We start from the raw sequence: 24,794 nt of genomic DNA, 5'->3' as shown, positions 1-24,794 counted from the left end.
TTCAATTCTAAATTAATGACAGAAGAATGACCTTGTTTTCTTAGAGAAGTTTTTCTTGAACTTTAAAAGAAATTATTGCAATTAACCTTTGTTTTGAACATAAGGTGGTTTGGGGTGATTTTCTTAGCATTCTTTAACGAATTGGCAATGCCCTCCAGATTCCTTGAATTCCAAAAGAATAAAACTCATTGACCTAGCTCAATTCAACTTTTTAAAATAAATTTTTGCTACCTTTTTTATATTACATAAATTTCCTCTTGTATTTCTCCTCTCCTTCCTTTTACAAAGGAATTATATGTATATATACATATGTATAGGTATGACATATTATACATATACATACACACATATATATATGTATAAAATAGAAGAGGAAAAAATGAGCAAAACTGATCAATACATCAAGAAAACATATGAACATATAGAATGTATTCTAGACCCAAGGATCCCCAATATCTGCAGAACATGAGTCAGTCCTTTGTCTCATATCCCTTATTTGTGTAGCCTTTTTTCCATTCCTAAGTACACAAACATTCTTGACTTTGTTGTAGCATTTTGTGCAGAGATCTAAGTATTTTGGGGGAGATTGTTTTAAAGACTCACCATATGTTATCCTTTCCATCACCTCCTGGGCTAAGGATTTTCTCATCACACTCTCACTTAATTAATATTTCTTGCCATTAATATCTGAAGATCCATTCTGATCCCTAATCTTGAGAGACTTATATTCTTAAACCCGAATCATACCATGTGGAAGGACTAGGAATGAGATGGTATTTCCCAATGTTATCTCTATAGATTCCCCATTTTTTTCTCATTGGTAAACACTATTAAATTATCTTATACAAAGCTCCTTGTGTTTAAAAACACACACTTGTACACACATACATACACATATATGCATTTTTTCTCTTTGCATTAGGGCCAACGATATTGTTCCAAGTGAGATTGAATTCAATTTGATGGGCATATACAAAATACCTTCCCTATGTTTAACATCTCTGTTAAATCAAATAAAGTCCAGCTCACAACTGAGTATTCTGTGTAATTAGATATTAGGGGAGGGAGACAAAGGACATTCAGATAAATGAATAACAAAATGATTTATATATGTATATATGAACATGTATGTACATATATGCATTACTTATAAATGCCTGCAGATACTATACATTTGCACAGAAATATGTATATATAAGAAAATAGCTATAACAAATGGTTATAGTATGAATATATAAAGGAGATACTGTAAAAAGTCCTATGGAAGTCAATGGAGAAGGTTATCATTGCCAACTGGTAAGACTGTGAAGGTTTCACACATGTGGGGTTATTTGGGTTGAGTTTTAACAGAAAGGAAATAAAGAAGCATTTATGTAACTGGGAAGATATTTTAGCTATAGAGAACAACATGCAGAAAGGTATGCAATGGTTTATCATGGGACACTCTAGTGAATGCTAGATTTTGACAAGTTTAGGCAATGATGAGATAATATTGAATATGTAGGGTGGAAAAACGTGCCAAAATGTGTCAAGAATGAGATAAGATGGCTAAGGAAGCTGGCAAGATCTAAGGCTACACGAAAGTGAGGCGTAGATTTCAGGAATAAGAAGCTGAAAGTCCCTTTTACTGTGTCTCTAGAGGAGTTTATCTGAAGTATTATATTCAGTTTGGGGTACTTTATTTCAAATGGTTTTCTGATAATTTCTAAATACTAAGCAACCTGGATACTGAAGGGTCTCAAGGATACAATATGTGAGCATTAGCTAAAAGAAGTGGTCATGTTTAATTTGGAAGTATTTGAATCTGTAGATGTAAAAGGCAATTGTTAGCCTGAAGTCCAACTTAAACTTCACAAGACCAAAAGTTCCTTAAAATAAGAGCTTTTCTGAAGTACAAATGATTTGCCTTGGGGATTAGTAAATTGCCCATCTTTGGTCTTCAAGCAGTGCATAGATGGAGATGGTGCATTTGTAGTAGAGAAATTCTTATTAAAATCCAGCTTGTACTCTGGCACACAGAGACTCTTCTATGATATAAAATTACATGATTTGGAGTCATAGAAATTGTTTTGGGCAAAGGGTATTATTGGGGAAATGTTAGAACAATGTCTGATCTATAGAAAGCATCTATATTAGGGATTCATTTTGTAGTCACAGTTAAATATCTACATTGATAGCCACAAGGATCCATCGTAAAGACTTAATATTGAGATTAACCTCTTGGTTTCTCTCTTCCTCCCAAAAAGTCAGGCATGCAGCAAGAAGGAATCAATCAATCATTCATTCTGCACTGCTTGAGGCAGAACTACTGAGTCCTCAATCTTATTTTATTTCATTGTGGTCGCAAGGTCTAAAGGATATGGTTAAATATGGTTTTCCCTTACAAAATGACACCAACCTCCAAGATGTCAGGTACATTCTGATTGGTATCCCAGGAATGGAAGACTCCCATACCTGGATCTCCATACCCATTTGTTTGATGTACTTTATAGCTATTGTTGGCAATAGCTTCTTAATCTTCCTTATCACCACAGAGCGCAGCCTTCATGAACCTATGTATTTATTTCTCTCTATGCTGGCCCTAGCAGATATCCTGCTCTCCACAACCACAGCACCCAAAATGCTGGCCATTTTCTGGTTCCACTCTGGAGCTATCTCCTTTGGCAACTGTGTGGTTCAAATGTTTTTCATACACTGCATCTTTGCAGCAGAATCAGCCATTCTTCTGGCCATGGCATTTGATCGTTATGTGGCTATCTGCCACCCACTGAGATATACGACCATCCTAACCCCTTCAGTCATTGTGAAGATTGGGGTAGCAGCTGTGGTTAGGGGTTTTCTCATCTGCTTTCCCTTCGTCTTTCTGGTGTATCGACTCACCTATTGTGGACACAACATCATTCGTCATTCCTATTGTGAACACATGGGCATTGCTCGGTTGGCATGTGACAACATCAAAGTCAACATTATTTATGGACTGACCATAGCATTAATATCCACAGGTCTGGATGTCTTGCTCATCATTGTTTCCTATTCATTGATCCTCCATGCTGTCTTCTACATTCCTTCCTGGTCTGCCAGACTCAAGGCTCTTAACACCTGTGGCTCTCATATTTGTGTGATCCTCATGTTCTACACTCCAGCATTCTTTTCTTTCTTTGCTCACCGTTTTGGAGGTCATACCATTCCCCGGCACATCCATATCCTGGTGGCCAACCTTTATGTAGTGGTGCCTCCAATGCTCAACCCCATCATTTATGGAGTAAAGACAAAACAGATCCAGGACAGGGCAGTACAGGTCTTCTCCTCTATGAGGACTTGTTGCTAATATATAATGAAAATATTCTAAAAGTAGCCATGCCTAATAGAACATTTTGAGTTAGGTGGTGAAATGAAGAGTAGAAGAAGTTAAAAAAATAGAATCCATAAAACATCAGGAAATTGTTTCAAGTACTTCCATTGCAAATAGTACTGTCCTGGTAAATATTTAACAACTATTTTTTTTTTAAATCTAGAATATTTTAAGGTTTTATCAACACTTTTATGTTGTCCATGACTTTCTTATTATCATAAAAAGAAAAAAAAATCAAGCCCTCATTTGTAGGATTTTTTGGGGGGTTTCTCAGGTATAAATGTTCACATTGAAAATTTAACAATCAGTTCTAACTAATTCAAGCTTGCTCCAGAATACCCCTTGATTACACCTCTCCTTAAGTAAGGAAAGAATAATTTAATGAGTTTATCTCATTTATTTCACTCAGAAATAGCCAACATGGTATAATGAATAGCAAATCATTCTGAGTTAGGAAGGTCTGGGTTCCCAGCCCAGTTCTTACAGATACTGACTAGACAAGTCACATAATATCTTACAGCTACAGGAAGTTCCCCCAAATTGTAAACTGAAGAACAGTCACTGATCTTCACTAATGAAATCATGTATGAGGACAAAAATTCTCATTATCATCTTTGCTAGTGAACACCCTAAGAGAGCAGAAAGTATAATGACAAATAAATGTATGGATAATCTATGTATTTCCCAGAACATTTTGGAGTAAAGTGTTGAAAATGTATCTTTTCCCTGAATGAAAATACATTAGGAAGTACTACTGATAGTTTTAAGTTTACACATTGAAATTACAGTAAGATTTAAGAATGAAGGGAAACATGAAAAAGCATTTAGTAGGCACTTACTATGTAAAATGATTGTGTTTAAAACTTGGAATACAAATTGAAAAGCAGAGAGAACACGTGCTTTCAAGAAACTCATATTCAAATGAAGGAAATAATATATCTATGAAACATCAGTTTCAAGTCAGAAAGATCTGATGAATAGTAAAACTACATCTGTTTCTGATGTCGAATCATTGGATGGTGCCATGGACTTTAGTTTAAGAACTATTTCTTTTGTAGGTCTGCAGTAGCTGTTATTGAAGCAGTAACATGTCCATGGTGGTTGTTTCTTTGAAAAGTGGCTGAAGAGACCAGGCTGGAGGTAGGGCCAGTGGCCTGAGGGATACTTCTTAGGTTGACTAGATCTGCAAGAACTCTTCCTGTAGGTCTCCTTCCCTTCAATGATCCCTTAAGGTTATGGAATAGAAGTGGGCCCACTGGCCTGCAGGGTATTGCTATTCTCAGGGATCTTGGAAATAAAAGTCTTAGGTTGTCTCCATTGGAGTGAGGGATGAAATGGTGGTTGAGAGGTTAATAGTGATTTGAATTGCTTCCTTTCTCTATCTTCATTATGAAAATTGTCAAAATGTTCAAATGAAGGATGTAATTTAATTTTCTAATATCAAATACTAATATGTGACATAGAAAAATGGATGATGGTACTTTCATAAAGGAGGGATGCTCTACAAAGGTAATAGAACACTTTGAGAACACTCACAAGATTTTCTCATGGGGTAGAGTAGAGAAGTCAATCTCCATCCTCAAACCAGGAGAAACAGATACATTTCTGTGCCTCAGAAGTTGGGATGATGGGACTCCACAACTATAATGCCATTCTTTGTCATTATTAAGGATTCTGTGGTCATAAAGAAATGGACATGTATTTTCTTTTCTACAGTTCATTGTGTCTAGAAGTTCCAGGACCCTCTATGAAATTCTCTGACCAACTTTATGCCAATTGGGTGTTCTAAGTCCCCACCATACCCCTTTCTACCTCTTGTTCTAGGAACAGTTATCATATCAATATATCAATTTCTGGAAATCAAAAGGATATGTAAACCAATTGTCACATGACTCTTCTCACCATTCCTAGGATTTCTCAGAAAAAACTACCCTTCCTTAGTTATCACCCCATTATGTGTATTGCTTTGTCTTATTTTGATAAAAGCATATTAAGAACAGGGGTTATTTTGCTTGTTCATATGTTTATATTTATATTGTATATGATTATATATTTATATGTATATATAAATAATATATTTATATATATTAGAAGTCAGCTCAGTGCCTGACACATGGAAAATGATTGATAAATATGTCTTTGTTCATTCATTCATCTACTATTCTTATTCTTAAAAACATAAATCAACATCTTTGCCTTAATGGAAAGTGCGCCTTTATTATAACCTTAGAACATACATACTAACTACTTTTACTCTGTATCATTACTGTTAATATATATGAACATTGTCCTATGTTGGCATCTGATTCTATAAAAATTCTTATATCTTTCTTTATTTTTTATGTTCCATCTCCCCAGATTAAGAATAAACTATTCAAACAAAATGACTTAATCACTAATTTATAGAATATACAATGTTAGAGCTGAAAGGAATCTTAAAGAACAACTTAGTTCAACTCCTTCACACTTAATATAGAATTGAAATGATTTGCCTCAAATAACACCACTACCAAGAAATTAATGTCTTTTAATGCTAAATCTAATTCTCACTACTGTGCCAGATTTCCCACCTCACCCACTAATCTTTTTGCATCTTTTCATCATGACCAATGTCACCCTCTTTATGAACTTGATAGTGCTTTATAGTGCGGTGAAGTAGTTAGAACATTACTGGTTCCCAAATTACTCTGCCCAGTGTTGGTAATGCTAAGCACCTTCTGACCTCTTGTGTGAGAACTAGTCTCCACCAATTCACGAATAGGGAGAAATTAAACTACTGTGGATTTTCCTGGCCTCAGCTGCCTTGGTTGTTCTTATAAAGATAAGAAGTACCTTTAGAAAGAATATGGTCCTAATACCCACTGCATTCCAAAAGAATGATGCTGTCTTCTTCCCTTCTCTCCTTTCCTCTTTCTCTTTCATTCTTTATTGTCTTTCTTCAAAATTTGGACCAACTGCCACATTCGCTCTTAAACTTCCTTTTGATAATGTCCTCCTCCTCCTGATTGTTTCTTATCCTAAGGAATATTCTTCAGCCCCTACCCTCCATCATTGCCTTGGCAAAAGGGCTTCTTTAGCCCAATGGAACTATGTAATGAAGGATTACCCAATAAACAGGTCATAGTGGAGAGTTCTGATACATTGGAGAAGGTAATAGCCATTCCAATAAGTTTACTAAGAAAACTCTATGGACAATATTAAAATGATAAAGATATGACACTGAAAGATCAGCCTCTCATCCCAGAAGTTGTCTAGCACACTACAGAAGAAAACCAATGCAAAACTAAAGTTATTCCATTACTAATGAAGTAGCTGAACCAAAGACAAAAGAAAGCTCATACAAAGTAATTGCACAATATTAAAAAGATTAAAGACTTGCTCTGATCAAGACAGTTACAAAAATTAAAAGGTGTACAATGAAAAGTGATGATGAAAAGTGTATCCAACTTTATTGCAAATATTTTAACAATACAGAAATAGGTTTTGAACAATAATATATGTAAAACCCAGTGGAATTGCTCATCAGCTCCAGGAGGAGAGAGGGAGAAGGGTATGAAAAGAACATGAATTATGTAATCATGGAAAAATATTATAAATTAATTAGTTAAATAAAAAGTGAAAAAAGAATAATAAAGTATTATCAATACCCAGAAAGATACCTGATGAACTCTAAGTAAGACATATAACATACTTTTTTCACTTTTGTGTATATGCATGTTTTTATGACACACTTTGACCATTTATCAATTGAGTAATGTCTTCTATTTTTATAAATCTCAGAGAAATTAAGCTTTTATCATAGAAACTTGTTGTAAAAATATTTTCCAGTTTTCTGCTTTCCTCCTAATTTGATTGCATTAGTTTTATTTGTGCAGAACCCTTTTAATTTCATGTGATTGAAATTATCTATTTTAATCCTCATGATCCTCTTTATATTATCACAAACTCTTCCCTTATCCAGGTCTAACAGGGACATTTTTCAGTGTTTACTTAACTTACTTAAGATATTATACTTTATTTTTAGATTATTTATCAAGGTTAACTTTATCTTGGTATATAATGTGAACTGTTAGTCTGTGTCTAGTTTCTCCCAAAATACTTCTCATTTTTCCCTTGAAATTTTTGTTAAATGGTGAGTTATTGACCACAAAGCTTAAATCTTTGGGTACATCAAACACTTGATTACTCTATTCATTTATTACAATGCATTGTGTACCTAATCTATTCCAATGATCCATTGCTCTATTTCTTATTAAGTATCTAATCTTTTTACTGTTTAGCATCTTGCAATATATCTAGTTGAAATCTTATACTTGAAATCTAGTGCTACTAGATTATCCACCTTCACATATTTTTACTAATTTCCTTAATATTCTTGACCTTTTGTTCTCACACATTAATTTTGTTATTTTTCCCCCTAGCACTAGGAAATAAATCTTTGACAGTCTGAATGGTGTGGTACTTACAAATAAATAAACTTAGCATTGTCTACCTATTCATAAGCATTTAATGTCGCTCAAATTGTTTAGATATGTCTTTATTTGTGTGAAAAGTGTTTTGTTATTGTGTTCATATAGTTGCTGGGTTTGTCATAGTTGGAGGACTCTCAAATATTCTATATCACATACAGTGATTTTAAATTGAATTTCTCTATCTCCTGCTGCTGAACTTTGTTGATAGAATAAATACTGGTGATTTATTAGGTTTAATTTGTAGCCTACAATTTTGTTTAAGTTGTAAGATATTTCAATTCATTTTTTAGTTGATTCTCTGTTTCTCTATCATAGTCTATCATACTATCATACAATCTGAAAAGACAGATAGTTTTATTTCATCATTCTATATTCTTATGCATTCAGTTTCTTTTTATTTTCTTATTTTTATAGCTAGTACTTCAAATGAATTTATTGAATAATAATAGTGATCATAGATATTCTTAATTAAAATCTTATTGAGGTGTTGTTGTGAACATTTCTGGTTTTTTGCCATTAGAGATAATGATTGCTCTTGATTTTAGCTAGATACTACTCATATTTTTAAGAAAGAGTCCAATTATTCCAATATCTTCCAATGTTTTACAATGGGAATGAGTGATATATTTTGTCAAAACTTTTTCTGCATCTGCTAATATAATAATTTGTTTGTTTATTTTTGCCATTAATGTAATCAATTATGCCAATAGCTTTCCTAATATTGAACCAGCTCTGCATTCCTAGAATAAACACTACATGGGCAAAGCGTGTGATCTTTGGCATATGTTGCTGCAATCTTCTTGTTTAGTACTTAATTAAAAAATTTTATTTAATAATTTAATTAGCTAAATTAAAAAAAATTTTGCAACAATATTTATTAGGGAAATTAGCATCAGAATGATATTTATGTCATAAAAGTAATTTGATAGCATTCTTTATCATTTTTAAAGTAGTTTATATAGAATGAGGAACAATTGTTCCTGAGGCTTTTGGTAGAATTCAAGTATCATCTTATCCTGGTTTGTTTGTTTTTTTAATGGAGCTCATTGATGACTAGTTTAATTTCTTTCTTTCAGATAATGTTTTTTAAGTATTTTATCCCTTTAATGACCAAGTTAATTCTATGACTTGTACATTCATCCAATCATTCTTTAAGAATAGATTATTTACTTTCCAATCAATTTTTAATCTATGATTTCATGTTCCATTATCAAATGAAATCGTTACTGCAATCTAATCTTAAAAGATTGCATTTTATCTACAACAGATATAAAAGTATTCTTCTTTGTATTTCCATTCAATTTTCTCCAAAATTCTATCATATCTAAATTTTCCAACACTTTATTCATCTACTTAACTTCTTATTTAGCTTATGATTAAATTTATCTAGTTCTGAGATGGATAGTTGAAATCCTTTATTAGTATAATTTTGCCATTTCCTTTTATATTTCATTTAACTTTCCAATTATTATTACTTATTGTCTATGATTTCTTTTAGTAAGATATAGTTTCCCTGCTTATCTCTTTTAATTAGGCCAATTTTTCCTTATGCTTTGTTTGAGATCATGATTGATACCCCTACCTTTTTGTTACCTCATCTGAAGCATAATAGATTCTGCTCCAGCCTCTTATTTAAATTCTCTATGTGTTTCTCTTTTTCAAGTATATTCCTGTCATCATGGCTACAGAGACTCTAGTTTGGCACAGAAATAACTCATTTAACAGTACTTCAACATTTACAAAGCATTTTCCCTCATAAATGTCCTATGAAGTTGGTACTACAAGTAACATCACTATTAATTGATTTGATAGAATTACACAGCTAGTAATTGTTGGAGCTAAGACACTAATGCTTTTTTTCTGACTCCAAAACCAAGGTTATTATTAAATGCAAAACCACCTGGTTTTTAACACCTGTAACATGGTTCCATGTTGGATTCTACCTTTGGCCAACACCAGATGGCATTTTAAAGTCTTAGCATTTGATGGTGGGAAAATGTACTTTCCTATATTTGGAACATGCCTTAATAAGGAAAGATTTCAAATGATACTATTTAATTGCTCCATTTAGGATCAAAGTATATCCTAAAGGTAGCTTTAGGCATTTTTCCATATCTTTGACCATTTTCAGGGCAGCTCAAGAGTTGTGAGGAATCCTTGAGCTCCTGATAGTTTAGACAGAGAAGAGGACACCTGAATGTTTTTGGAGGGGGAGCTGAACAATTGGAGAAAGGCATCCTTGAAACTGATTAAAAGAAATGTGACATATAGCTCTTTGAAAATCTTAAAGTGATAAATAAAGGTTACTTAACTGCTTCCTTTGTCTTGGTCTGAATATACCTATTGATTGTGATATGTAATTCATGGGTAAATGGGAAATGGCTAAAGCACAAACATAGTTGGGAAAAACATGTTTTGTCACCTGACTACAGTCTTCTTGGATCTATTTTCCCTATTCTTCCAGGCCTCTTGGGCAGGGGAGTGTTGGCTTTTCATCATGTATCAGTGTGCTTTATCATATATCATGGTTATACTGGTGTCATGGTCACTGTGGTAGTCTAGGTATGAGAACATGTCTATTTCTGAGAAGGGTGTTTCATATGACAATCTTTGGTCATTAGTTTAATATTTATTGGTGGAACCTGATGATGTAGAAATGTAAGGAATATGCTAAAGAGAAAAACAAAATATTTGTTGACTTAAATCCCTGGGACTTATTCTTCATCCTCCAAGAAGAAAGAATATTAATCCTCCAGGACTAAATAGCACCTAAGGGAGAGTCATTTGGAGTATAAACACCACATTCCCTGGTTTCTGAACATTCACTCTTTTTGACTCCTTTTTCTTCCTTGATTGATCTCTCTGTCTCTCTTTTCCTCCATGGCACAGGTAAGATAGGAACGTTCTCTTGAGGGAGGTGTTCTTGGACAGGAAGTAAAGGTGTGGGGTAGGGATATTGATTTTATTTCAGGTAGAATAGGGAGAAATAAGGAGAAAGGGGCAACTACAAGGAGCAGTAAAGCCAGAGAGGAGTTGACCTTCCAGAACCTTTATGTCTGTGACCACAGGCATTTAATGCTACTCATTAGGAATGGAGGAGCTAATGTTAGATATAGTAACAGAAGTATCTTCTAACATGAAACACAGCATTTGAAAATAGCATCTAAAACTGATTTTCTGCCTTTTTAACACCTGGTTCATAGCCACCTTAATTAAATTGATCTGATTATATGTTTCTGGAAAAATAAATTGAGGAAAAAAGGGCAGCTTGTTATGTTCATACTGACTCTTTTCTCTTACCAGGAGATGGTGGGAAAAGGTCAAATTAAAAAAAAAAACTTTGTTAAAATATTGACAATTTTGAGCAGATCCTTAGGGGGGCAATCAGAATGGAGAGGGGGAATCAGTACCCTGGTTTATGGGGTATGACTAAGGAAAAGAGGAATGTTTACTTTGGAGAAGAGAAGGCATAGAGGAGACAAGAACACAGTTGTCAAATTAACTATAGATGGCAGAACTGAAATCAATTGGTAAAAAATAACAGGAAGAAAGATTTTGTCCTTATACCAAAACTGGAACTTCCTGACAACTAGAGCTATTCAACAATGTGATTAAGACTGCTTTATAATAATATTCTCCTATTCCTGAAAGTGTTAAAAATTAGAAGTTCACAATTTGTGTATTCTATAGAGAGGATTATTGATCAAATGTTGATTGTGTCAATCACCACTTACAATCTTCAGTTTTCACTTTATTAAGTGATAGTTCTAGAACTCAAAGAGTTTTTAGAGTTAATTTAGCACAACAATATCATTGTACAGATGAAGAAACTGAAGCCCAGAGATAATAAAGTGACTTTCCAAAGGTCACAGTGCTAAAGGTGGAATAGTTGGTATATGAACTCATGCCCTTTGGTATCTCATACTGAATTCTTTCCATGACAAACCTTTGAGATTGCTGGACATGTTCAAAGAAGGTGCAAGAGATTATGAGATAATTTTAGCTATAGGTTGAAAACCTTCATAGGAATCAAAATAGTCTAATATTGCATATGAGACGTCTAACTTAATTCATGCTGCTTTAGACTCCTGGATTTTAGGAACAGCGAGGTGATGATCTCTCTTTACCCTGTACTCTTCAGACTATATTTAGATTATTGATTTCAGTTTTACATCATGTCCTATAATGGACTTTTATAATGTAATAGGAGACTGGCTAATGATAGCCCTGTTCTGGGAGCATTGGCAGGACATCCACATGGATGCTGGACAAACCATCTTCTGGAAGTTCATGAAAATATGGGATGGAATTGTCCAGCCCTCTATTTCAAAGCATGTAGAAGTATTTGTAGAGTGTTCCTTTTTTGCTTACTGTGTGGTGAAGATGGGGCTTTTAGTTGGCTGCTAAGCTGGACCTGAGAAAATATCATAAAGACGCTAATAGAGAAATTAATTATCTTCTTGTTCCCAAACACAAGGTATTAAATACATTTATCTGAGCTCCATTGGACCATTGGTGGAGGTTTACTCTCAGCTACTCCCTCCCTGCAATGTACCATTCATAGATAAGAATGTGTTTGAGATTTGGAGACTGTTGGTATTGTCTTTCCTCTAAATGCCTGAACTTTTGAAGTCTCACAAAATACTTTACCAAAAGGTGAAAGAAGAGCAAATTTCATCTCTGGAGCCTTTTGTAGGTACTCTCAGTTCTGACTTAGCAGCCAAATCAAAAGACCCCTCTTTACCAGACAATAAATAGACAAGAAACCATCAGATAATTTCTGTAAATACTCTAAGGTGGGGAAATGGGTCCCTTCATTCCACATCAACCTGAGCTTCTATCCAGAACTAATCTCACAACACAGCCTCCATGTGAAGTATGTGTCCATTACTCCCTCATTGGTAAGGGCTCCATTACTAAAAATTAGGAAAATTTTTGAAGACTTAAGAAAAATATAATGGTCAATATTTGGAGAGAATCGATGATAAATATACTTTACTACTTGACAGAGAGAGGAGGGAGCTAAGCTTCAGAATGAGATATGTATTTTTGACATGTCTAATATATAAATTTATTTTGCTTGACAATGCATATTTGTTACAAGCATTTTTTATTTTCAATGGGGGGCTTTAGAACAAAAAAATAAAATTTTGATAACTGAAAAAATACAATTACAGAAAAACTAATAACTTGGAGAGTGAAGGATTAGCCAGAATAGTGAAAGATCTTAAGTTTAGAAAATAGGAAGACTGATTAGAAGAACTAAAAGTATATAAAATATAAAAGGGAAGAACTGGATGACAGAAAAGTGAGAAGATATGATATAGCATATAATTATAAGTCTAAATAGGAAAGAAATAATGTGCATTTATTAAACATCTTATATATGTTAATGCTATCTCATTTGGTCTTCACATTAACCACAGGAGGTGCCATTATTAATCTCATCCTTATTTATATTTGAAAAAAATTAATGACCTGATCAGAGTCATACAGCTAATGTCTGAGGCCAGATATGAAATGAGGTCTTCCTAACTCTAGACCCAGTGATTTATTTATTCACTGTCACATCTAGATGTCACTTAAAACTAAATTAAGACTCATAGGAAGGTAGCTGAGTGGCTCACCCACATTATTTGTTAATGGGAGAATTTGGCCCAGATTATGTCATTTATCCAAGGCTATACAATGTCTCTCTAGTCCTTGGATCTGTAGACTCCATCTCACAATGCAGAGAGGATTGAGTCTGATGTCAGAAAGATTTACTTCTCTTAGTTCAAATCTGGTCTCAGACATCTACTAGGTGTGTGACTGCGGACAAGTTACTTAACTTTGTTTGCCTTGGTTTCCTCATCTGTAAAATGAGCTAGAGAAGGAAATGGCAAACCACTCTTATTATCTTCAAAAAAAAACACAAAATTGAGTCACATAGCATTGAACACAACTGAAACAATAATAATAAAAGACTTATGGGAACTGTATATTGGAAGATCTGATTCAAAGACTAATATTAGAATTGAGTCAGATTTGGGTTTCACAACAAGGGAAACTTTCTAATAATTAAAAATGACCAAAAGCTTAATGAGCTTTTCTGGAGAAAAGTGTTTTTTGCCCCTTCCTAGAAGTCTAGATGATCAGCTAACTTTACTGAAAAAGGAATTTATCTTCATAAATAGACAATTCAATAGTATTTGAAACTCTTTCTAGATCTGAAATTCTGTGCTCTTTTAATTTTGAAGCCATGAAAATTATTTTAAGCATAGAAATGATTATAGAAAATTTGTTCATAGAAAAATGATATAAAAAGTTAGGAAGTGTTTTAACTATTACAGTTTAGTATTTTCCATAGCAGCCAGAAACACTCTTTTTTTTCAGTCAGTCAGTCAGTCAAAGCATATTTATTAAGCATCTGCTCTGTACCTGACACTGTGATAAGTGCTGGAGATACAAATAAAAAACAAACAAAAAAGTACTTTCTTCCAGGAAAGTCTATATCTAAGGAGCATAGGGGTACAGACAATATGCAAAAAAAAAATAAAAATAAAACCCCTATGTACAAATGGCATATATACAGGATAAATTGAAATAATTAATAGAAGAATGGGACTAGCAATAACTAGCAATAAACTATCATGCCAACTAGCAATAAAAGGAATCAGAAAAGTCACTTAGCAAAAGGTAAGATTTCAGCTGGTACTGGAGGGAAGACAGGAGACAAAGGTGAGGAAGGACAAAATACAAAGCACGTAAAGAAAGTATCATATTCAGAAAAATCCCTTGACTTCTCCCTCAGAAATCATAGAGCATGACACATGAAGAAAGTAATTGACCATTTACAATGTTTGAAGAAACACTTTTGATATAAAACGTCACTCAATCCCATTTTGTTTGATTACAGTTGCCAAGCTAAAAGGAAACAGTACGGAATGGTGTCCTTTCCATCAAATAACACCAACTTTCAGGACATTAGGTACATTCTAATTGGTATCCCAGGGTTAGAAGACTCACATACCTGGATCTCCATTCCTATTTGTTCAATGTATCTTGTAGCCATCATTGGCAATAGCTTCTTGATCTTCCTTATCATCATTGAGCGCAGCCTCCATGAACCTATGTATTTATTTCTCTCTATGCTGGCTCTGGCAGATGTCCTGCTCTCCACAACCACAGCACCTAAAATGCTGGCCATTTTCTGGTTCCATTCTGGAGCTATCTCCTTTGGCAACTGTGTAGCCCAAATGTTCTTCATCCATCTCATCTTTGTGGCAGAATCAGCCATTCTTTTGGCCATGGCATTTGATCGCTATGTGGCTATCTGCTACCCACTGAGATATACCACCATCCTAACCCCTTCAGTCATTGCGAAGATTGGGGTAGCAGCTGTGGTTAGGAGTTTTCTCATCTGTTTTCCTTTCATCTTTCTGGTGTATCGGCTTACTTATTGTGGACAAAACATCATTCGCCACTCCTATTGTGAACACATGGGCATTGCTCGGTTGGCCTGTGACAACATCAAAGTCAACATCATCTATGGCCTGACTATGGCCCTATTGTCTACAGGTCTGGATGTCCTGTTCATCATTATTTCCTATTCATTGATCCTCCATGCTGTCTTCAATATTCCTTCCTGGTCTGCCAGACTCAAAGCTCTTAACACCTGTGGCTCTCATATTTGTGTGATCCTCATGTTCTACACTCCAGCCTTCTTTTCTTTCTTTGCTCACCGCTTTGGAGGCCATACCATTCCCCGGCACATCCATATCCTGGTGGCCAACCTTTATGTAGTGGTGCCTCCCATGCTCAACCCTATCATTTATGGAGTAAAGACAAAGCAGATCCAGGACAGGGTGGTGCAGGTCTTCTCCTATATTAGAACGTGTTGCTAATGTATAATGAGAAAATTCTAGTAGTGGCCATATCTGACAGAACATTTAAAATTCTGTGGTGAAGTGGAGAGTGGAAGCAACTCAATAAATACAATCCACAACACATAAGCAAATAGTTTCAGTTTGTTTCTCCATCATACTTCTCCCCAAAGCTGCTAAGAAGGGAAAAGACAATATAAATTTGATTTGTACACCTTTTACAACTATTAACCAGAAGGAACTTTACTTCTAAAGATGAGGTCTCAGACTTTTAGTCATGAAGACCTGAAATTAATACCCAGCTCTGAACACATGATGAATGGACAAGTCACTTAATGTCTTAGTGCTTTATTCAACTTTCTAATATATCATTTGAAGAAGTCAATCATCTGATAAGAATTATTTATTCCAATGAAATCAATGGTATGGTTAAAATAATTTCCTTAGAATCTATACTAGTAATCATAATAAGATATAGAAAGCTATTCAGAGGGAAATAAAATATTTAAAGATTTAATAACTCACACTGTGCAGAATATTTTTGAAATACTTAAGAATTAACAGAGATTGATCCAGGTAATGATTGTTTCAACTTTTTTCTGTAATTTTTCAGGATAAAGTATTGACTGTATCCCATATTGATAGAAAATGTCAGTGACACAAATCTTCATCTTGGAGAAGAGTTTAAAAAATGTATTTCCCTCCTTTCTTTCTACAGATAGATATCTATGGGTATGAAATAGTTCAGGCATTATACAGGATTGATGTATCTGTTTTCCTTAACCACCTTTTTCCTCCTTTAAAAAAAATCTTTCACAATAAATTATTACCTGCATATGAGTGAGAGTAATATGTACAAGAATTACTTTTGTATATTATATATTTTATATTAAAGAGTATGAATAAAAAGGATCTAAGTTTTAAATGATTAAAATTTGAGAATCATCAGAGTTTGCAAACACATTATGAGTTATGAGCATGGTACAACAATTAGAAAAATGAATCTAATATTTAAATGTGGTAATAGTAAGAAAATGTCTAGAACAAGGAAAATACATTTTTCACTTCGGACTGATCATGTCACACCTTATCTAGAAAATTTGGTTCAGTACAGGCTGCTATATTTAAGAAGGGAACACTGATGGCATAGGTTAAATATATCTAGAAGAAATGAGATGAGGGATTTCAAAACTATGCTCATCTGTGTATTTCCAATGTCTCTGTTTCATACTCTAACTAAATTTCTTTCAATTTACGTGAGATGTAGAAATCTGTGTATAAACTAGAGATCTATCAATCAATAAACATTTTTAAGTACCTCCTATGTGGCAAGTACTGTGCTAAGAGCTGGAGATGCTTATGTAACCATATAACCAATAGGCATCAATGTGTTTCACTATGTAGTTTTTTTCTTTTTTTCATCCCACAATATGCTTTTGATAAATCTTGTACATAACGAGAGTTCAGAAGCCAAAATGAAGATTAAAACACTAGAAATCAGATAAGCCCCTCTCTTAGTTACTCCCTTTTCCAGATTGTATATGAGAATTCCTCTTTTAAACTTTGTCAACTTTCTTCCTAAGTTTGGGGCTTTGGGACTCCATCAAGAAGGAAGATAGGATACAAATGCAATGACATTTGGGCTGTTTTTTTTTTGTTTGTTTCAGGATTTGAATGGTCTTGAATTTTCCCCTTAAAGCCTAAGTTTGAGAACCCACATTATTACAAGTAAATAGAGAATAATGGTTCATAAATTATGCCCTCACATGGAGAGAGATTGAAGAGATTGGAATACCTATGTTGAACTAGGAATAAATGTCTTAGTTGAATTATTTAAAGGGCAAAGCTATCCCACTGAACACTCATTGAGAATCCATAGTCACATGGAAATACATCAGAGCCAAATTCTATTGAAATGAAGAACCAAAAATAAGTATAATGGAAACAGTTTAATTCAACACACACACACACACACACACACACACACACACACACACACACACAAATGCAAACCAACATTTATTTATTTAGGTTTTATTTATTTTAAAGTAATTTTTGATGGTTACATGATTTATTTTCAATCTCTCCCCTTTTCCCTGTCCCCTCCCAGAGCCAATAAATAACTCCACTGGGTTATACATCTATTATCACTCAATCCCTATTTCCATAATATTCATTGCAAACCAATATTTATTAATGAACAAACAAGTACAATGGAAAGGAGAGTTAGAAATAATTCATCTTCTTCCTATTTTTGCAACATTTTTGCTCTGACTTGGATTTTTAACTCACTGGGCTAGCTGCAATGAGATAAAGCAATTTTATACTTTACAAGGCGTCTCCTCTTTATGTCTTCCTTCTCCCCATAGCCTAGGAAGGAAATCTATCTCTTATTCACTATTCCACCAGGCTAGTAGTGATAGAATTCTTTCAACTCTGCTTCCAGTTTCATGCAACCACTATCATTTCCACTCCTCAGATTCTCCTCCACCCCTAGCCTAGTCAGCTTGTATCTGCCTTCTACACTTGTGTGGTGCTTCTGGATTATTCTTATAACCTGAAACTATTTTTGCTAAGTGTTGGAGAGAGAAATAGAAATAAAAACAGAGTCCCTTTGCTCAAGGAACTTGAAATCTAATAGTGGAACATAACATATAAAAGAAAGCTAAAAATCAATATGGGGGCAGAGCAGGCAAAGAAGGCAATGGGGCATGATGGAGAATTCCAAGGAAGTTCAAAAACAATGATCAATTCATTTCTATCTGTGTGATCCTGCTTGCAGTTTACTTGGCAATGAAGCTTGAATGGTTTTGAGATTCCTTCTCCAGTTCATTTTACATATGAAAAACTAAGCAAATAAGGGTAAGTGTCTTGCCCAGGTTCACACAACTAGTGAGAGTCTGAAGCTGGATTTGACTTAGTAAGATGAGCCTTAATCTCTTGGTCCAGATCACAAACTCAGTGTCCTTTACACTATGGGAACTAGCTGCCCAGTACAGCTGGTGGGAAATGGTCAGAAAATTTGTGCTGAGCCCTCTTTTTGAACAGAAGCCCTGAAGGCCATGGTCCTGTCAAAAGTTCCAATCAGAGAGACAGAGAGTACCTAAGAGCTATGAATCTCAGGTATATTCAAGCCTGGAGTTTAATGCGAGGTTACCAAATGATGTTTTCTGGTGAATTAAGTCATGGTAGAAAGTTCCAAAGAAGTCCAATGCTGCTGTGGGAACTGGGAAATAAAGGAGAAATGTGTAATATTCAGGGAAAGGTACATTGGGACCAGATTGTGAAGAGATTCAAGTTGTAAATGGAAGAGCAGCTATTTCAGTATAGATGTAATAGGGGGCTACTGGAATTTGTTGAGAACCTTAGACATATAATAATTTCTGTCCTTTAGGAGAGTCACTCCTACACCCAGAAGGAGGATATGAGATGAAAGAGACTTGAAGGGAAGAGAAGAAAAGGGAGGCTATTATAATGGTCTAGAATAGATGTGATAATGCCTTGAACTGGGATGGTGAGTGAGAGGAGAAAAAGGGACAGATTCTAGTGATATTGTAAAGGAGTGAATAACTTGATTTGGTACCTAAATGAATATATTGTTGTTCAGTCATGCAATTATTTCTGACTCAATGTGACCCCTCCCCCCTGAGCTATACCTAAATATATAATATTCTTGACAAGGATACTGGAGTAGTTTGCTATATCCTTATCAATGGATCCTTTTGTCAGACAATCTGAGGTTAAATGACATATCCAGGATCATAGATAGGAAGTGTTTGAGGCTGGATTTGAACTCACATCTTTCTGACTTCAGGTCCAGTACTCTGTCCACTGAGCCACAGTTGTCTCTAAGTAGATATATATTTTTACAGAAAAACTGAAGTGGAAAATGACATTAGTTTGGACCATGGATAATTATAAGCACACTCAATATCTGTATGAGTATAATTTTGAAAAATACTGCTCAAATGAGGAACACTTTATATAGCTAGTGGAATACTTTATGCTCATGGGAGGTTCTACTATCATAAAAATGATAATACTGAGAACATTTGGGACCAACTAGGTTACACAATAGATAGAGCACCAGGCATGGAATGAGGAAGACCTAAATTCAAATCTAGCCTCAGACTCTAACTTTCTGACCCTGAGCAGGTTATTTAACCCCCTATTGCCTCAATTTCATTATCTGTAAAAGAACTGGAGAAGGAAATGGCAAACCACTCCAGGATTTTTGTTAAGAAAACCTTAAGTGAGGTCACAGGGAATTGGACAAAACTGTAAATGAATGAACACAACTGGATTTTAAGTAAATCTAATAAGTTTCTGTGACAGAAATAGTTTGGGGGAAACTATTTTAATGAGATGACATTTTAAGAGTGAGAAACAACATAAAAATGGATCTGAGATCAAGAAATACAAAAGAGTAACAGAAATGTTTTAAAATAGGAAACTTAAAAAAGATCCATAAAACATTTTGATTCCATGAAGAATAGAGAGCATTTAGAAGGCCATGAGCTAAAGAATAAAATCTAAAATAACCTGAAAGAGAAGATAAATGATGAGTTTGAAAGAAATAAGTCCTTCTTACTAAGTGATACAGAAAATTTAAAAAAAGTATAAATGGAGGAGACATGGGATTGTTTTTGACTATTTAACATAGAAAATAAAAGATGAGAAGAACAGAATAACTAGATAAAAACAAGCAAGATAAAGGAACTAAACAAGATAATGGAAAAACCTCAGAGTCTTAGGTAATAATACAGAGGAATGAAAGATTTAAGGGTGAGGAGATAGAGTTGTTCTAAAATAGATTATACTTTGAAAACTGAAGAAATGTAGAGAAAATGCTCGTATAAAATTAAAGCAACAGTAGAGACAAATGAAGAAAAAATAACATAAATTTAAGTGTGAATGGAGTAAATAGTCCAATAAAATATGACTAATTGGATGACGTACTGAAATTGGATTTTGTTTTAGTCCCCTCAACCACTCCATCAATTACTCTAGTAAATATATTAGTATCTACTGTAAGGTAATAATAAATAGGAATTAAGAGTATAAAGGAAACATAGAAGCTACTTGCACAAATTGCCCCAAATTAGTTAAGGTCAAACCAAGAGACTGTACTAAATGCGGAAAAGCCAGTTAGACCCTGATATAGCAGCTCCTAATTCTCAGTAACTGCCCACTCACTATAAGCCACAGATAAGCTCCATGTCTGAACAATAAAAAATAAAATAGCAGTTATGCCAATTAAAGTACCCTGAACTGTCTCTAATAACGTTGAGATAATATTTATATGTTAATATATGAACTCTAATGTGGTCTACATAACAGGCTATCCCCCCCCAAGAATTCCATAAGAATGCAATCTCCAAACCCTGCCTTCTAGCAAGCTTCCACCTGCCCACAAGTCCATGCTGCCACAGTGCTCTCAAATCCCACTTACAATTACATAAACCACTCTATATGCCCTTCTCTATCCCCTATTTTCCCATGTTGCCTGCCTCCCTCTCCCATTCCTTTTTCTGGTCCAATCCAGGTCGTGGAACTCTTTTCTACCAGGGGATTTCATATATAACCTCAAGCCCAAATGAGTAGACATCCCCTAGGTCTTCTTCCCTTTCCCTCCCCAATACCCCTGGGAATATGAGGAAGACATATGAGCCATAGCATGCATTCTGAGATAGTCTGAAGCCAGGAGAATTCTGTGTCAAGAATCTGTTGCTGGAAAGGGAAGAAGGGCCACCCACTGTCTGTGTACAAAGTGAGTCAGCTTTGGGAACGCTAGAGTGGAAGTTCTGGAGGACGAAGGTAATTTCCAATGATCATGCCCTTGTTGGTCCCTTGCAGGCTGAATTCCTTGTGTGTTGCTTTTAGTGGGGTGCTATGAGATTGTCCCAATGGATAAGTCTAAGTGTTATTCATGTTTCAGTCCATATAAGAGAGAGATCAGATAGAGACAATTGCTAGGACTTTGAGAGATTGTTGTTCAATATCTCTGTTTTTATGACTTTATCATTGACTCTCCTTACTTCAATCTCCATTTCTCTCTTCATCTTTGTCTCTGTAAATTTTCCTATTCCCCCAATATTTCTGTGTATATCTCTCTTTCCTACCTATTTCATCTTTCCCCATGGGATAATTGTTTTGTTTTTCTCCCTTTCTCCATACCTTGGGCTTTTGAAGTAAAGAATAGCTTTGTGCTTATTTTATATTATTCTCTCAATTATATTAATTTTACATTAGTTTTAAATTAAAAGTAATGGGACATAGTTATTAACTGTCCTTATGCTCTATGCAACGAACTGTGCTAGGTACTGGAAATATAAAGATTATAATTGGCACAGTCCTTGGTCTTAAAGACCTAACATCATATATCTAAGTAAGATAAGGAAGCATATGATTTAATAATCTAGGAGAATTTTAGGAAGGAAAGAATATTCAAAGCTAATCATTCAGGGAAGGTTTTGGGGACAGCCTTGAAGAAAGAAAGAGGTTTTGACAGATAAGGTAAGTGTATATTATAGGTATGATAGAAGGATCACTGTCATGACTAGCTTTATTGATAATTGGTGTGCCTCATCATTGCTCAGCACATTCAAACTTTCTACATGTGAATTTTTATTTTAATCAATCAATAGTGTCTTGATCTTGGGGTTAGCTAGCTGGCCCAGTGGATAGAGAACCAGGCCTACAGATGAGAGGTCCTGGTTTTAAATCTGCCCTCAGATACTTCCTAGCTGAGTGACCTTGGATGAGTCACTTAATCCCCATTGCTTAGCCCTTACCACTCTTCTGCCTCAAACACAGAAGGTAGGAGTTTTTAAAATAATTATATCAATCTCTTACTGCTTGCCTTTCCCTGTTCTCAGCTATGTGATGGAGAGAATAGAAAAAAGATCATACAGTCCTTTGCTCTTAGGGAGAATGACCAATCCCTGAATGCCTTTAAACTCATGTTTCTTCCATGTTTCTTCTTGGCTTACTTCTTCATGCATTTAAACAAGAACAGCTACTCTGCCTGATTGTATCTACAAATTGCTATTTTCATTCATAGAAATACTTCAGAAGCATTGAGGTATGCTAGCCAGAAGAATCTGCCTCTTGCAAGTTATATTTGACTCAAAACCCACTTGCCGTATCATATTGAAATAAGATTACAGGCAAAACCGTATCTGTGAGTTCATTATTATGGAGAAATCTTAAATAAGCAAAAACTCCCTACAGATGAAGATCAGTATCTTTCCTGTGACTTGAAGTTTCAGAGCATTATTATCTATGTGACTTTTTCAAAGTGTATAATTGAAAATCTGTTACTCTAACAAGATATTTGTCAGAGGTTAGATTTGAACCCAAGTCATTCTGATTATGAGCAAGGCCCTCTAATCAGCTATGCCATGATACTTCTCATGTTGAAATATTTTTCTTAGAGTAGCAAATTAGAATTTATTTAGTTATCTTAAATAGTATTAGTTTTAGCTATCCATTCCAACTTATTCTGATTTTTTTTGGATCTTGGATCCATTATTCAACATGTTTGCTTTCCTGGCAGAATTGTATCATCTTTACATTTGGTAAGCATATCTTCTTTGAATCCACTCAACATTGGACATTATAGAGCCAAGGACAGATTCTTGGGACACCACTAAAATGTCCCTCTTCCGCGTGCCCTTATCTATTAATTAATATATCCTGAGTAGTTTTTTTTTGTGATCTAAACTCAGTTATACTATATTCATTTGTAATAGAAATCTCAACCTTGTTCATAATTGTGAATGGTTTATGTTTTGTATCTACCCAGGCTATTGTGATTGTTCTAAATTAGTGATGTTGTGCTTTCCATGTGCCCAAAAGAGAAGGATTTCAATGAGGGGTGACAGTAACTCTATAGAATTCAAACTTTAATAACTAGTGGGTAAATTGTTCTCAGCATTGTCTCTAGTCCTACCCTTGACTTCTTCTTGAATCACAAAGTACTTGCTCTTCCAGGAGGAGAGAATTATAAACAAATCACCAAAGTGTATAGTAGTTAGGAAATGCTCTATAGAAAAATGTGAGGATCTGGGTTTGAAGGTTATACAGAATTTTGAATAGTAAATACATAGAGATAGATCTAGAAGGGAGCTCCAAAACTACATAGACCATACCTCTCATTTTAAAGAGGATGAAACTGAGGAGAAAAATTGACTGTGTCTTTCTTTAAGAACATAGATTGTCAATATCAGAAGCAGCATTTGAACCCAGTCCTTTGATCCCAGAATTAGTAATCTTTCCTGTACAATTATTTTTTTTCAATTTTATGGGAGAATATAGTGGTACTATCTATGATAGGAATAGAGAAGCTGTTAGCAACTTACTGAAAAATGAGCAGGACAAGGGGGACCTGGTAAAAAGGGAAAGAATTTCATGAGCAGGGGACAAGGATTATAGCTTGGATAGAGCATATAGGGATGGCAAATGCACAAATTTCAGTTTAATCTATTCTCTCAAGAAATCAACCTTCTATACAATGTTATCCCTGTGAATAGAAAAAAAAATGAGATAACTTCCAATATCATCATTTCTGACAATTTTCTTTTCAACCATATTCTTATTTACCCTTCTTTTTGTGTATAATATAAAATCTTCACTTATTTAACTGAATGCCTAATTATTCATTGGTGTTTATGTTCTTTTTCTTTCTAAATGCATTCTTCTATAGAGCTTTGGGACTACCTCTTGGCACATTTCCTAATAGACAATTGTATAAAGAACTTTGATAATGACAAGAGAAATTCCCTCTTTGAGAGTCTTAACACCAAGATAATGCTTATACTGAGTGACCTTGCACAACTCACATAACCCCTCTCTGTTTCAGTTTCTTCATATATCAAATGATATTTGCTCTAATCTACTTCACAATGAACCTATGAGGATCAAGTTTTGTAATGGATAGGAAAAATGCTTTGAAAAATATAAAATATCTTGTTAATGTAAAGGATTATATTTTCAGAGCATATCCAGAGTTCTACTTGACTGGGATCCATAACGTGCATCTCTTTCTTCCTTTTTAGGTACTTGAGGGTGTGGGAAAGGATCATGAAACCATGGAACCACTCA

At 34.6% G+C, this 24,794-nt stretch overlaps 2 protein-coding genes across 2 annotated transcripts; both read left to right on the top strand.

The window, feature by feature from the left end:
• Nucleotides 1-2,392: 2,392 nt before the first annotated feature.
• Nucleotides 2,393-3,328, top strand: LOC100618852 (olfactory receptor 52Z1P-like). Its single transcript, XM_003340982.2, has one exon. It carries the CDS (start codon nucleotides 2,438-2,440, stop codon nucleotides 3,326-3,328), a length of 891 nt encoding a protein of 296 aa, XP_003341030.2. The 5' UTR covers nucleotides 2,393-2,437.
• An 11,422-nt stretch (nucleotides 3,329-14,750) lies between these two features.
• On the top strand, nucleotides 14,751-15,710 carry LOC100021807 (olfactory receptor 52Z1P-like). The gene has a single exon (XM_001373811.3). The coding sequence runs from the start codon at nucleotides 14,751-14,753 to the stop codon at nucleotides 15,708-15,710; it is 960 nt and encodes a 319-aa protein (XP_001373848.3).
• Nucleotides 15,711-24,794: the final 9,084 nt, after the last annotated feature.

The sequence above is a fragment of the Monodelphis domestica genome, chromosome 4 (assembly GCF_027887165.1).
Source record: "Monodelphis domestica isolate mMonDom1 chromosome 4, mMonDom1.pri, whole genome shotgun sequence".
In the NCBI taxonomy this organism is placed as follows: Eukaryota; Metazoa; Chordata; class Mammalia; order Didelphimorphia; family Didelphidae; genus Monodelphis; species Monodelphis domestica.
The sequence above is the reverse complement of the archived record's forward strand: the minus strand, read 5'-3'. Positions and strand labels throughout refer to the sequence as shown.